This window comes from Myotis lucifugus, unplaced genomic scaffold (assembly GCF_000147115.1).
Source record: "Myotis lucifugus unplaced genomic scaffold, Myoluc2.0 scaffold_246, whole genome shotgun sequence".
Classification (NCBI taxonomy): Eukaryota; Metazoa; Chordata; class Mammalia; order Chiroptera; family Vespertilionidae; genus Myotis; species Myotis lucifugus.
In genome coordinates, this window is record NW_005871294.1 from 714433 (window position 1) to 728076 (window position 13644).

Here is a 13644-nt window from a genome sequence, read left to right on the forward strand (position 1 = left end):
TTTGAGAACTATTAAAGTGGCTTCCTCTGTGAAGTTTTCTCTTTGTTACTTTCCTCTACTTTTCTATGGTTCCTGTTGCCTTTATTGATAATTACTGGGAGCTCCTTAAGAATGGGCCTATTTTCTATTTATCTTTATGAGCCCTGGGCCTGCCATTGTTAAATAAGTGAGAGGCAATTGCAGCATAGTGGACTAAGGAGAGAAAGGAGTCAGCATGCCCCCTGGGTCAGGCCCCTCCTCACCCTGAGGAGAGAACACCTTTCCACAGATACCTTCCCGCATAAGCCAGGCCTCAACCTATGTGGTGCCAGGGCTGCAGCTGTGGGCAAGTCACTCCCAGGGCACACTGTCCAGGATTGTGTGAGCCAGCACAGATAGAGTGCTCGGTGTGTACTATACTGAGTGCTATTCTAAGTGCTTGCATATATTAACTCATGTTAGCCTCACAAGAACCTTTGGCATAGGCATTAGTATTAGTACCATTTTAAAGATGAGGAAACTGACACCCAGATCACACAGCTAGTAAATGGAGGAGCTGGGATTTATATAAAGAATGGGTTAAGTTGATATTTGTTGAAGCTAAGGATAGTTAACCAGGATCTCACTATACAGTATTGCTTTCTCTACTTTTGTGTAAGTTTAATAAATTCCTATAATAAAATATTTTTTAAAAACTAGATTGGATTAAATCAGTGGGTTTTAACTTTTTTTTTAATACATTTTATTGATTTTTTACAGAGAGACGGGAGAGGGATAGAGAGTTAGAAACATCAATGAGAGAGAAACATTGATCAGCTGCCTCCTGCACACCTCCCACTGGAAATGTGCCAGCAACCAAGGTACATGCCCTTGACCAGAATCGAACCCAGGACCTTTCAGTCCACAGGCCCATGCTCTATCCACTGAGCCAAACCAGTCAGGGCAACTTTTTTTTTTTAAGCAACAGAATCCTTTCTCCAACTAAAATCCTGTGGAAAGGCTGATATGTAGATGAAATAAAAGTAGATCTACTCTGGTTTAAGAGAAGCCAGACCACCTCCTATTGGTCCCTTCTTGCACTCAGCCCCTCCCAGTGCACAGGGTTAGGGAACATAGTTTAATGAAAATCACTGGACTGGACTAAGTCTAAGAATTCTTCTGGCACTTTTACCTTCCTGTAGTTATATTGGCTCTGCACTGGCCATTAGCCTATATATATCCTGTTCCAGAAACAGTAAGACAGGGCTATTAATCATTTCTATAGTCGGTGGAGAATTTGAAGGGTTGCAGAAACATGGGTTGCTATTAGAGATGAATTTCAATGTCTGTCTCTGCCGAGTGTTTATTAATAATCTTGCTAATCCCCACTCTAGTTCCCGGATCTAACTCCTGTCAGATGTCCTTGGGGACATTTTAAATTCTCCCTGACTTCTTGGAGCCAGATGCTTCCTTCTGCCTGGGTTCCTCTCTGATACTTATATTCATGAATATTTCACATTTAATCTCCCTGATTACATTTCCATGTGATGATCATAGTGCATTGGCTGCATCTCTCAGGAAAGACATACAGGAAGCCCACAAAAAAAGGCTTGAGTTTGCAGGCACAGTGCCCGAGATCTTTGTTCTTGCCACTCAGATGGCCTTCCATCATGGACAGTGACTGGGAGATGCTGCCTGGTGGGCTTTGCATGTGGCCTCTTGGTCTAGGGCTTTGCACCCTGGCTCATGACCAAAGGGACTGGCATTTTCACTCAGGGATCAAATGGCACCAGGACCCGCCCAGTGTCCTGAAGGACCACATGTGGGTCCTTGTGACCAGAGTTGCTCAATAGCTTCCCAGCCCCCAGACAGGCCCCATCCTTCCTGCAGTGTTATCATTGCTGCCAAGTACCTCCAGTCTGAGAGAAGAAATTGATGAACTTATCTGTACCGGGGAGGAAAAAATTAGCCCCAAATGCCCAAGGGCTTATGCTTTAAAAGTCAGCCCAGGGAAATGACAGTGAGGCTTAACACTCTCATGGGATGGATGGGGTGGAGGGTTATGGAGAAGATGCATGATTGGAAGGCTATAGATTTAGAAGTCATCAGTGTAAACATGTTAATCCAAGCTGTAGGAGATATCAGGGTTCCCCAGAGAGATAGGAGGAGGATTGAGGTCAGGACTCTGCAGAGGAAGCAAAGGACTGTGGGATGAGATAGAAATTAGTGTCCTGAAAGCCAGTGAAGGAAACTACTTCCAAATAGATGTGGGATGTGTGACATGTGACAAATGCTACAGAGAAAGTAATGTGACTAGGAAATTGTAAAGGTGCCAATGCTTCCCTGGTAGGGTCCCACAGGCACCTTTGAGAAGCCTCCTCAGGTTGCTTTGGGAGTGAGCCCTCCCTGTGGCCTGAAGGGACAGCCAGAGCCCAAACTGTCAGGTCTCCATGTTTCCTACTGGTAGCCCCTGCCAGGATGTTTTGGCTGCAGAGAGGCATGTAAGGGCCACTAGAGCCTGCTTCTCCAAGGCTTAGGGAACAGGTGCTGTCAGTAAGAAGCCTCCCAAGGAGGAGCTGAGCCAGGGAGGCAAAGGATAAGGATTGGAAAGGTTTGTGGCCTGGGAAGTTGCTTGAGATGCAGCCACTGCGGCACACAACCTTTCCAGCACAGAGCCTCCTGCCGGGTCCACCTCAACCACAGCTAAGGGTTGGGGGTCAGAGCAGAGGACAGAAGCCCAGGTTCTGACCTCAGGAACTTGCGAACACAGCCCATGCAGGGCCTTGTGCTCTAGGTGTCTTTAAGGAACACAGATAAGGTCAGGATTTCCCTCCCAAATATTCTAGACTTGTCCCTTTCCCCTTGGTGACAAGCATGTTTTCGTTCCCACTGCCTCATTCTAAAGGGAACAAAAGCTACCATAATGAGTATACTAGGTGTACCGGTTAATAATGCGGATTTTTTCAATAGGTGGAGTTACCCATATGTTGATATATATATGCGATTTGACATGTATGCTATTTTGTTGTATTGACAACAAGCTTCAAAACTTCATATGTCAAATTTTCTGATATTTTTATACCTAAAAATGTCGAATTTCGTGTCAAAAAGCATTTGCGGGAAGTTTTAATTCATTATTTTGAAGAAAAGTGCTGCTGAAAGTTATCGTATACTTCGGGAAGCTTATGGTGAACATGCTCCATCTCAAGATACTTGTGAACGCTGGTTTAAATGCTTTAGCCCTAACCGGTTTGGCTCAGTGAATAGAGCAGTGATGGCGAACCTTTTGAGCTTGGCGTGTCAGCATTTTGAAAAACCCTAACTTAACTCTGGTGCCGTGTCACATATAGAAATTTTTTGATATTTGCAACCATAGTAAAACAAAGATGTATATTTTTGATATTTATTTTATATATTTAAATGCCATTTAACAAAGAAAAATCAACCAAAAAAATGAGTTTGCGTGTCACCTCTGACACACGTGTCATAGGTTCGCCATCACTGGAATAGAGCGTTGGCCTGCGGACTGAAAGGTCTCAGGTTCGATTCTGCTCAAGGGCATGTACCTTGGTTGCGGGCACATCCCCAGTAGAGTGTGTGCAGGAGGCAACTGATCGATGTTTCTCTCTCATCAATGTTTCTAACTCTCTATCCCTCTCCCTTCCTCTCTGTACAAAAAAAAAAGTCAATAATATATATATTTTTAAATAAATAAATAAATAAATGCTTTAAAAGTGATGATTTCTATGTTAAAGACAAAGAATGTCCAGGTCAACCGAAAAAGTTTGAAGACCAACAATTACAAGCATTATTGGATGAAGATGCGTATCAAACTCAAAAACAACTTGCAGAAAGATTAAACATTGCTCAGCAAACTATTTCCGATCGTTTACAAGCAATGGGAAAGATTTTAAAGGAAGGAAATGGGTGCCACATCGACTGAATGAAACACAAATGAAAAACCGAAAAGTCATCAGTAAAATGTTGCTTCAACGGCACGAAAGGAAGTCTTTTTTGCATCAAATTGTGACTGGCGATGAAAAGTGGATTTATTTTGAGAATCCCAAATGCACAAAATCATGGGTTGATCCAGGTCATCCATCAACATCGACTGTGAGGCCAAATAGCTTCAGAAAGAAGACAATGCTCTGCGTTTGGTGGGATCAGGAAGGTGTGGTATTATGAGCTTCTAAAACCAGGAGAAACCGTTAATACTGATCGCTACTGACAACAAATAATCAATTTGAACCATACTTTGATCATGAAACAACCAGAATGGGCCAGAACACACGGCAAAGTAATTTTGCTTCATGATGACACACCATTACACACTTCAAAACCAGTTAAAGACACATTAAAAGATCTTGCCTGGGAAGTATTAACCCACCCTCTGTATTCACCAGACCTTGCTCCTTCAAATTACCACTTGGTCCCATCGATGGCACACATATTTTCTGAACAACACTTCAAAACGTATGAAGAAATGGAAAATTGGGTCTCTGAATGGTCTGCCTCAAAACAAGAAAAGATCTATTGGAACGGTATTCACACTTGGAGTGCGGGAAACGAGTTAAGTCGGCTCGCGTGAATTGCGCGTACTCCGCGGGAGCCGTCTTTAACTCGGTTCATATAGATTTGCGGTGGAGTGCGGGAAACGTGTAAACTCGGGCCGATTGTAACTGCGTATTACCAAATATTTGTTTGTAATCCACCCTTTTGGTGGATGGAACAAAACCAAAAGACAGAGCCATCTTATATTTTGGCGGGAAATTCACCCGCACTCCAAGTGTTCACAAATTACCTGAAAGATGGGGGAAATGTGTAGCTAGCGGAGGGACATTACTTTGAATAAAGCACTTTTGATGTTTCTCTTGAAATTATCATGTTTTCTTTGATTACAAATTCCACATTTTTAACCGGTAAAGGGTCAATCCGCATTTTTAACCGGTACTTATGATGTTAACACCTTCAGAAAATTTGACATATGAAGTTTTGAAGCTTGTTGTCAATACAACAAAATAGCATACATATAAAATCGCATATATATCAACATATGTGTAACTCCAGCTATTGAAAAAAATCCGCATTATTGGTACACCCGTAGCCACTCAGATCTCTGGGCCTGACACTGTGGGGCCAGTCCTGCAGCATTCTACCTGCCTCTCTGTCTGCTCTCTACATCCCCAGAGACAGAACAGGCACAGTCTTGGATCCACTCTGCAGTCCTCAGACTCTGTAGTTCTAGGCCAGTGATGGTGAACCTATGACACGCGTGTCAGAGGGGACACATGAACTCATTTTTTTTGGTTGATTTTTCTTTGTTAAATGGCATTTAAATATATAAAATAAATATCAAAAATATACATCTTTGTTTTACTATGGTTGCAAACATCAAAAAATTTCTATATGTGACACGGCACCAGAGTTAAGTTAGGGTTTTTCAAAATGCTGGCACGCCGAGCTTGAAAGGTTCGCCATCACTGGTCTAGGCAGATGCCTTGGATGGCAGTATCAATAGGTCATCAGTGTCTCATGGAGAATGTGAATGACCTTCCAACTGACTGAGGCAGGGTTGGCCAGGGCCCTGGATCCTGTAGCAGAGGTTTGTGGTGTTTTCGAGGGAAGAGTGAGGCTAGATTAATGAGCAAGCAGCACCGGACTAACTCACCACCAGCTGATTTGTCAGTATTTGTCTTCTCACCTACCATACACAGCCAACCTTTCAGGCTTTCGAGAAGACGTTCTTTAGGACTCATCTGTGAAACAGAGAAGTCCTCGTGAGAACTCTTTTTTGTATGGCCTGGTTGGCCAGTCAGTTCTCTGGATCCTGTGAAGGGACATGTCTAGTGCTAGAGGAAATGCAGGCGGGGGTTGGGGGGGGGTGAAGGCTTGTCTTAGGGAGCAGCTACTCTGACCTTAATGCAGACTTAAACTCACAGGAACCTAGAAAGACCTTTCCAAACAAGTACACGGGAAGGGCCCTGGGGAGCAAGCAACTAGTATGGGAGGTTGGAGAAGATCCTGTGGGCTTCAAGAATTGCGGGGGGCCTTCTACAGGAGGCCAGATGACCCAGGACTTAGAAGATAGACATCCAGGTGAGTGTCAGTGAAGCCGGGATCCTTGGCTCTTCTACCCAGTTCAGGATCTTCCTCTCAAGGTGGACGGGTCTGCCTCTCCCTCCCTGAATCTCCTGCCTGCTGTCAGGGGCGGATGCTCTCAGAGGTCCGGGGGTCAGGTGGGAGCAGCAGCCTCCTGTGTTCACTTCCTTAAACTTCCTGTCTCTCTGCTTTCTCCCTGCCAGGACCCAGCCGCCGCCTCCATCTCAGACGGAGACTGTGATGCCCGGGAGGGTGAGTCAGTAGCCATGAATTACAAACCATCCCCGCTCCAAGTAAAGCTGGGTGAGTGGGTCTGGGGGGTGAGAGAGATGCGGGGAATGGACCAGGTGCTCTGGGCTGGGTCTGCAACATGGTGCCACAAATTAAACCACCTAGGGCCAGATGGTTCCAAGACTCAAGCCACCAAGTCACTGTCACTGCCAGGTACCTTATTTCTTGCAAGGCAAAGAGGGACGTTACAGTGCTCTGCAGGACCCAAAACTCTAGGAGGCGTCTCTGAGGCCAAGATGGCTCCAGTTATTCCAGGGGAGAGGGGCAGGGATAAAGGCATGGCAGTCCCATTCAACGCTGAACCGGGCTGCGAAGCTGCCTTCGAGGTGGGGAGCCGTTGCTATGTCTGAGGGTTAGAAAGAATGAGGATTCCAAAGCCTAGAAGCTGAGCCCCTCTCCCCATTCCATCCTCAGCCCATCCGGACATCTCAGGGCCTCGTGGGCTCCAGTTTCGGGGAGCTTTTTCTTAGTGTTTTTTAGTAAACTCAAATATCTCTCCCCCTTTCCAGGGTCACCTTTCCCTTGGGGTTTTTCTCATGTCCATTCTGAAGTCAGTTGACGCCACAGCCTGCTCTTTGAAGTCACTTGGCTCCCAGCCACTGCCCATAGCCCCAGCAGCTGCTGTTCTCACTTCACCCCAGGCCGAACACTGCCCTGTCTCTTCAGGGACCAAGGCTGCTTCATATAATAGGCTTTTATTAAAAATTTGGTTTGTGAAGAGAAATTACAACACAGTTCATCCAGGAGAGTTTACGATTACATACAGGTAATCACTAGCCTTCAAAACTCCTCTGCCGTCCCTTTCTCCTCGGGCTCCAGCTGCCCACTGAGTAGTGGACCCTCAGCAGTCCTAAGAGCCTAAACCTTCTCCCACTGCAGCGGCCAGGACTCCCTTTTCACAGAGTTCTGTTCTTTTATTTTTTTGAAAAAAAGTTGTTGTTGTTGTTTTACCTTGCTTTTCTCCTTTCAGATCACAGCTAGAGAACCCCTCAGGCTGTTTTTCTAAACAAGAGAGCAGTTCTCTCAGTGGCATTTGTTCCTCTTCCAAAGATATCAGACTCAAAGTACAGCGAGTTTTGTATATTATTGTTTAATTTAACAATACAAGTGTTCTAACAAGTATAACTTCTTTTATTCTCCCTATCACATCTTCTCCCAAGATAATCATTCCAAGTTTTTGTTTTTGACTTTTTAAATATATATATATACTTTTATTGATTTCAGAGAGGAAGGGAGAGGGAAAGAAACATGAATGATGAAAGAAAATCACGCCCCCCACTGGGGATGGAATATGCTCTGACTGGGAATCCAACCATGACGTCCTGGTTCATAGGTCGATGCCTAACCACTGAGCCACACCCGTCAGGCTGTCTTTTACTCTTTGTTGTATTTAACATAAGTGGTAACACACTGTACACATTTTCTGAAACTTCTTTTGTTTTTGTTTTCCACTTAATGTCTTGGAACTTCTTCCAATGCCAGTATATAGAGAATGATTTCATTCTTTTAAGTAGTTGCACAGTAGACTGTAGTTTGGTTTTGCCAGTTTATTCTTTGCATTTTTTCACTTTCAAACATGCTTTTAAAATGACAATTTTTTCCTTTTCCGTTACATTACCACCGAACTTCTCATTAAAATTCAAAACCTTGCCCAGTAGCACTAAAGGGAAAAATCACCACCACCACCACCAGGAATTTGAAGGCAAATTGCACCCCCTAGAGGCTTGGAGTGGTAATGGTAGCTGCTGCCTGCTGAAAAGAGGCTGGGGAAAAACTGAAGGAGCCAGATGAGCAGTGGCAAAGTAAAGAGGGTCAGCCACCTGGAGATGAGAGAGTCGGAGAGAGGGCAGCCAGAGGAAAGTCCAGAGTCACGGTTGCCGGAAATGCCCACCCATCCTTCCTCTCCGGAGCTGTGGTTATTTTATGAGTACTTTCCCCTAGCATTCCTCTCCACCCAACAGTCCCTTTCCCCACATCTAAGCTCTACTTGAGATGAGTAGGAAGGGTAGACAGGCCTTTACCAGGAACCAGACCGGCAGATTACTGGTTCCTGGTAACAGTGCCACACACCAGACAGTAGGTCACCTGGTGGCCAGCCCCACGAATCTGGTGGGCTCTGGAGCCTCAGAGAACTCCGGAGGCTAGCAGAGAGTCGGAAGTATAGCCAGAGGGGCTCCCCCAGCCTCTGGCCCCTGACCCTGCCGGCCCCATTCTGCCTCTCCTACTCCATAACCCTTGGTGGCTCCTTTTCCTCCCACATTAATCCCAAACCCCTCTATCTGGCATTCAAGGTCATGCCCTGAGTTTGTCATCAGAGGGAGTCCCTAGCCCCTTAGCACAGGTCCTGGGATTGGTGACATAGATGTTGTTAATAAACAAATGACTGAATAAATGTATCTTACTTTTTCAACCTGTCCTCCATCTTCACCCTCCATTCCATCCAGATCCACACTTTCTATGCTCACTTCTAAATGCATTTCTGTATACACTATCCCTCCTTCCTAGAAGGCCCTGCTCTCTCCAGTTCAAGATGTCGTCTGTAGGAGGCCCTGACGGCCCCATCCTCCTGCTCCATCTCTCCCTCTCTAACCTTTCTCTGGCATCGAGCACACACTAACTGCTCCACATGGGAGTGCAGCTCCTGGAAGACAGGGGTCAGCTTTCCCGTTGCTCCTCACTGTCTCAGGTTGTGCAGGGCCGAGTACTGTCTCCACCGAGCAGCAGAGCCAGTTCTACAGAAGCAAAGAGTTTCCCAATGGAGGCCCAGCCTAGGCTGCCCTGAGCAGTAAGGTAGGGTGGTCCTGGGGGCAGGACACAGCTTCCTTCCCATATTCCCCTGCAGAGAAGCAACGGGAGCTGGCCCGGAAGGGCTCCCTGAAGAATGGAAGTATGGGTAGCCCTGTAATCCAACAACCCAAGAAGAACACTGTCATGGCCCGGACAAGGTAGACACCCCCACACACACACCCCACCTGGACCCTGCCAGTCAGCATCTATCCTGATGCTGGTCCTGAGCCTTCTCCTCTTCCCTCCTTCCTCAGGCCTAGCTCCTCTCTGAGAGCAGAGAATCTCAACAGAATCCAAGCGGGAGGGAGAGGGGGAAGGGAAGTGGTGGGGTGGGGGGGCCCAACCCAATTCCTCACCAGACTTGTGTGCTCCCGTTGCCAATCCAATCCCCCAAATTCTCCACCCAGGCTGGTCGTTCCCAATAAAGGCTATTCCTCGCTTGACCAGAGCCCAGACGAGAAGCCACTGGTAGCCCTTGACACTGACAGGTGTGTACGGGGATGTTGGGGCAGCTGGGCAAGCCACAGGAACCTGTGTGAGCATACAGGTGGACTGTACAGGCCATACCTGTTATAGTGTCAGAATTGAGATATTCCTCAGATAGCCAGGAACTCTCCAAGGATGAAGCCCCCAGGGACTGGAATTTTTACCTGGAGGTGGGGAAGAGCAGAGAGAGGAAAATGGGACTGGTACAATCTATTGCTATTCTGGGACAACTGATCCAATGGCTGCCCTGAGAATGGGCACTGATTCAATGCTTAATACCTTGCCCCCTGCAAGGGAGCAACCCTACTGCTGGGAACACACCTGGCCAGACCTGGACTTTGGGAAAACTCAACAAGCCAGGGTGATTTGAGCCTAGATAAAAAGGGGGAGGGGAGGGGGAAAAGGAATAGCATCTACTCAGAAAGAGGTTAAGGGTGGCAATTTATTTAGAAAGGTGGGGCTAGGGAACCTGTCTTAAAACTCCATTGGTACAGCAAGCAGTTTTCATTTAGATTGAGCTGTTTATTTGGAAGTGTGGGAGAAGGGTGGGGTATTGACTGGTGGGGGTCAGGGGGTGGTGCAGGGAGTTTTCTATTTAATTTCCAGGAATCACTTCCCTCTGTCTCCTTTTCTCCATGGCCAGCGATGATGACTTTGACATGTCCAGATACTCCTCTTCTGGCTACTCCTCTGCTGAGGTGAGGCCCCACCCTTCCTACCCTAGACACACCCCTCCAAGCAGGGATGGGCCAATGCCGAATCACACCTGAGGGGCGCTATGGGCCAAGCTAGGCAGAGCCGCTGTGGGGGTGGGTCCTAAATGGGGCAGGGCTGAATAAAGGTGAGGCTGTTAGACCCTGGCCTCAACCTAGGGGATCCTGGGATTAGGGTGGGACTTGAACCCAGGGTTGTCACTTACATAGAATGCAACGTGAAAAACAGATGACACTGTTCGGGGATGTGCCTCAAGTAGGAGCAGGGCCCTAATAGAGACAGGACCTCAGGTGGGAAGTTACCTGTAGAATGGGGTGGGGTCTGTCACGGGGAAGAGCCTCACAAGGAAGTGCCTGTAAAGAAAGTGAGGCCAGAACTGAATTAGGGGTGAAGCCAGGGGTTTCTGGAGAGACCTGGGATGGGACAGATCTGGGGAAGGCCTGGTGGTTGGTGCCCCTGGGTCCCTGGAGCCTGACCTCCCCCCGCTTTGTCTACAGCAGATCAACCAAGATTTGAACATCCAGCTGCTGAAGGATGGCTACCGGTTAGATGAGATCCCCGACGACGAGGACCTGGACCTCATTCCCCCCAAGTCCGTGAACCCCACTTGCATGTGCTGCCAGGCCACGTCCTCCACTGCCTGCCACATTCAGTAGTGGGTGGGGCCGCCGCAGCCAATGGAGCCGGGCCACTGGGGGCCAGGTTAGACAGGGCAGGGGCAGACCCCTCCCCAGCTCTTCTGCCAGCCCCCCCGGCCCCGCGTCCCCTACAGCCGCCAACCTCGTAAAAGTCATTGCTTCCTCCTATGGTAGGACGTGTACCTCTGTGTGTTCATGGAGCCGGAGAAACCAAAACCGGGTCTCTCTCTACCCCAGAAACTGAGGAGGGGAAGGGGCTGTTTGTCCAGTTACTTGGGGGACTTTGCCCAGCACCTTTTTGCTCTCCCCAAAGCTACAGTCCAGTGGGAGAGTGGGGGACTGGACAGCAGGGGGGCCAACAGTAATGAGTGGGAGGGATCACAAAGCCAGGGGCTTGGCCCCACCCCATGAAGCCATGCACCCCCAGCCCAGTAAGGAAAGGGACTCTGAGGTAGAAAGGCCCAGTGGAGTGGGGGCAAGGTCTAGTACCTTGGAGCCCCTCCAGCAGCCCCTGTTGGCCATGTACCTATTTGCATTTCTCCCCTCATCTCCAGATGGGAAGCCTGGCAAAGTTGCCCAGTGGAATATTGTCCCCCACCTATCGGATCACTGCCTACTTCCTCCTCTTTGCCCCATTCACCCCTTCCTTCCTTCCTTCCTTCCTTCCTTCCTTGTTCTCTGAGTTGAGGGTAAGAGGCCTTAGAGACAGGCCAGAGTTTGGGATGGTTGGGATGGTATGATCTGTCCTCACCTGCCCCTAACCAATGTATCTCTCTGCCAACCCCCTCCCCACCCCACCCCCCCACACACACATACACATACACGCGCACTCACACACGCAAATGCTTCTGTTCATTGGCCTCTGTCCCAGGCTAGAAGCAGGAGGTAACACTAGCCTCGAATGCCCCATTCCCATCTCACTCCAGCCCAAGATTTCAAATCCTTCTTCCCAGAAAGAACCTTCAAGGGAGCAAGCTTAGGAGAATGCTATGGCTGCCTGTGTATGGCAGGGAGCGCTTGATAGGATGCGTGTGTGCCTGCGGCTATCAGGGTGTGCGTCTGTCTCTGTGTGGGCCTGTCTTTTTAGATGTCTGCTTCTGTCCTAGATGGTGAGGAAGTGACTGTGTGGTCTGTTCACAGTGTGAGAGGCTGTTCAGCAGTGCAGTGGACTGAGCGCCCTGGACTGGGACTCAGAGCCTGGTTCCAGCCCCAGCGCTGGCACTGTCCCGGTGGTCTTCAACAAGCCACTGCGTCCCCTGGGCTTCAGCTGTCAAATGAGCAGCGTCTGAACGTTCTGAAGAAACTTTGTCAGAGGAATTTCTGTGGAGGTGTACAGGGAGGTCTCTGTGTGTCTTTGAGTACACCTAGGAGGCTTCCTGAGTTGTATGTCTGCGTGAAAAGGAGAAGGGGGAGTTCCTATGGGACCTGTGTATGTTTGAGTGCATGCAGATCTATTTGGGAATACATGTGTGTGTGTCTATGTGTGTGAGTATATATTGTGTATGTGGGTATATGGGGTGTCTGTGAGTCAGAATGTGTGTACTGCTGTCTCTGCTGCAGTTGCTGGGGTGGGGAAGATGCCAGAAAAGCTGATGATGAAAGTCAAGGTCCTCCCCTGGGACTGGGCAATATAGACCTGCCCCATGTAAAGAAAAATGAAAGCACAGTTAGCCTAAGACTGCTCTGGTCTATGCCCCCACAAACCCTATATCCCAGGGCCAGGGTGTATACCCTCCATTCTTCCATGCTGCCACCTCACAGCCCATTCCCGGGAGGTGGAGCTGGAAGGGGGAGAGGGTAATGAGAGAATAAGGCTGCTACTTAGGAAGGGTAGCAGCTCTCCCTGTACTACACCCAGGGGTCGCCAGCTCCAAAGTACTAAGGTGAAGCTCTCCAACCCCTAACCCAGCCCTACCTCCTCTTGTACAGGGACCCTGGTTAGATGATGAGAAAATGCCAAAGGGAGACAAGGACAGAGACGGTATCTGCAGGGCCCACAAGGCCCATACCAGCCCCCAACTGTGCCCATCTCTCCCACCAAGGTCAGATCCCTACACCCTGTCATCTGGGCCCCAGCGCCAAGCCTCCTACTACTATCACCACCACGCTGGGTTTCTTGACTCACTCTTCGAGAACATGGGTACTTCCTCTTTTCCAAGTAGGGCCCCACCAGGGCTCATTTAGACTGCTACCTTTGCTGCTGATTTGCTGTGTGACTATGGCCCACTGTTGAACCCCTCTGTCCCTGAGGAACCAGGGAACACTCCCTCCACGCAGGACATACCTAGTTCCCTGGCAGGCAAGGACTTCCAACTGAGGCAGTGTACAAGTGGTGGGGAGAGGCAGCCAGCACCTCTGGGTCTAGGAAGTGTGTGGTTCCCTCCTCCCCTGTCCGGGAGGATGGAGGGGAGGAATTGAGGCCTTAGCTTGCCCCCTGTCATTCTTCCCCCTTGTAGATACTGCCTTAACACTCCCTCAACCCTCAGCTCTGGCTGCCACCCAGCCAGGTTTCTCCGTGCTCACTAATTTATTTCCAGGAAGGTGTGTGGAAGACATGAGCCGTGTATAATATTTTTTTTAACATTTCCATCGCAGTATTGACCATCATCCTTGATTGTGTATCGTGTAACACAAATAATGATATTAAAGGCATCAAACAAGTCAGCCTCAG

General features: G+C 48.4%; 1 protein-coding gene across 10 annotated transcripts in view; it reads left to right on the forward strand.

Moving 5' to 3' along the window:
• The window catches only part of FAM219A (family with sequence similarity 219 member A), a 50016-nt gene extending 36379 nt beyond the window's left edge, over positions 1 to 13637 (forward strand). For 2 of the 10 annotated variants that reach the window (XM_023762429.1, XM_023762420.1), the window contains 6 exons: positions 6261 to 6360; positions 9191 to 9293; positions 9543 to 9623; positions 10265 to 10319; positions 10833 to 10927; positions 13430 to 13637. In XM_023762429.1, the coding sequence (XP_023618197.1) occupies positions 6324 to 6360; positions 9191 to 9293; positions 9543 to 9623; positions 10265 to 10319; positions 10833 to 10927; positions 13430 to 13499 (441 nt within the window). In that variant the 5' untranslated portion in view covers positions 6261 to 6323 and the 3' untranslated portion in view covers positions 13500 to 13637. Of the gene's footprint in view, positions 1 to 6260; positions 6361 to 9190; positions 9294 to 9542; positions 9624 to 10264; positions 10320 to 10832; positions 11038 to 12902 lie in introns of all 10 variants that reach the window. The other 8 variants (XM_023762422.1, XM_023762426.1, XM_023762423.1 and 5 more) reach the window with 8 other exon arrangements.
• Positions 13638 to 13644: the final 7 nt, after the last annotated feature.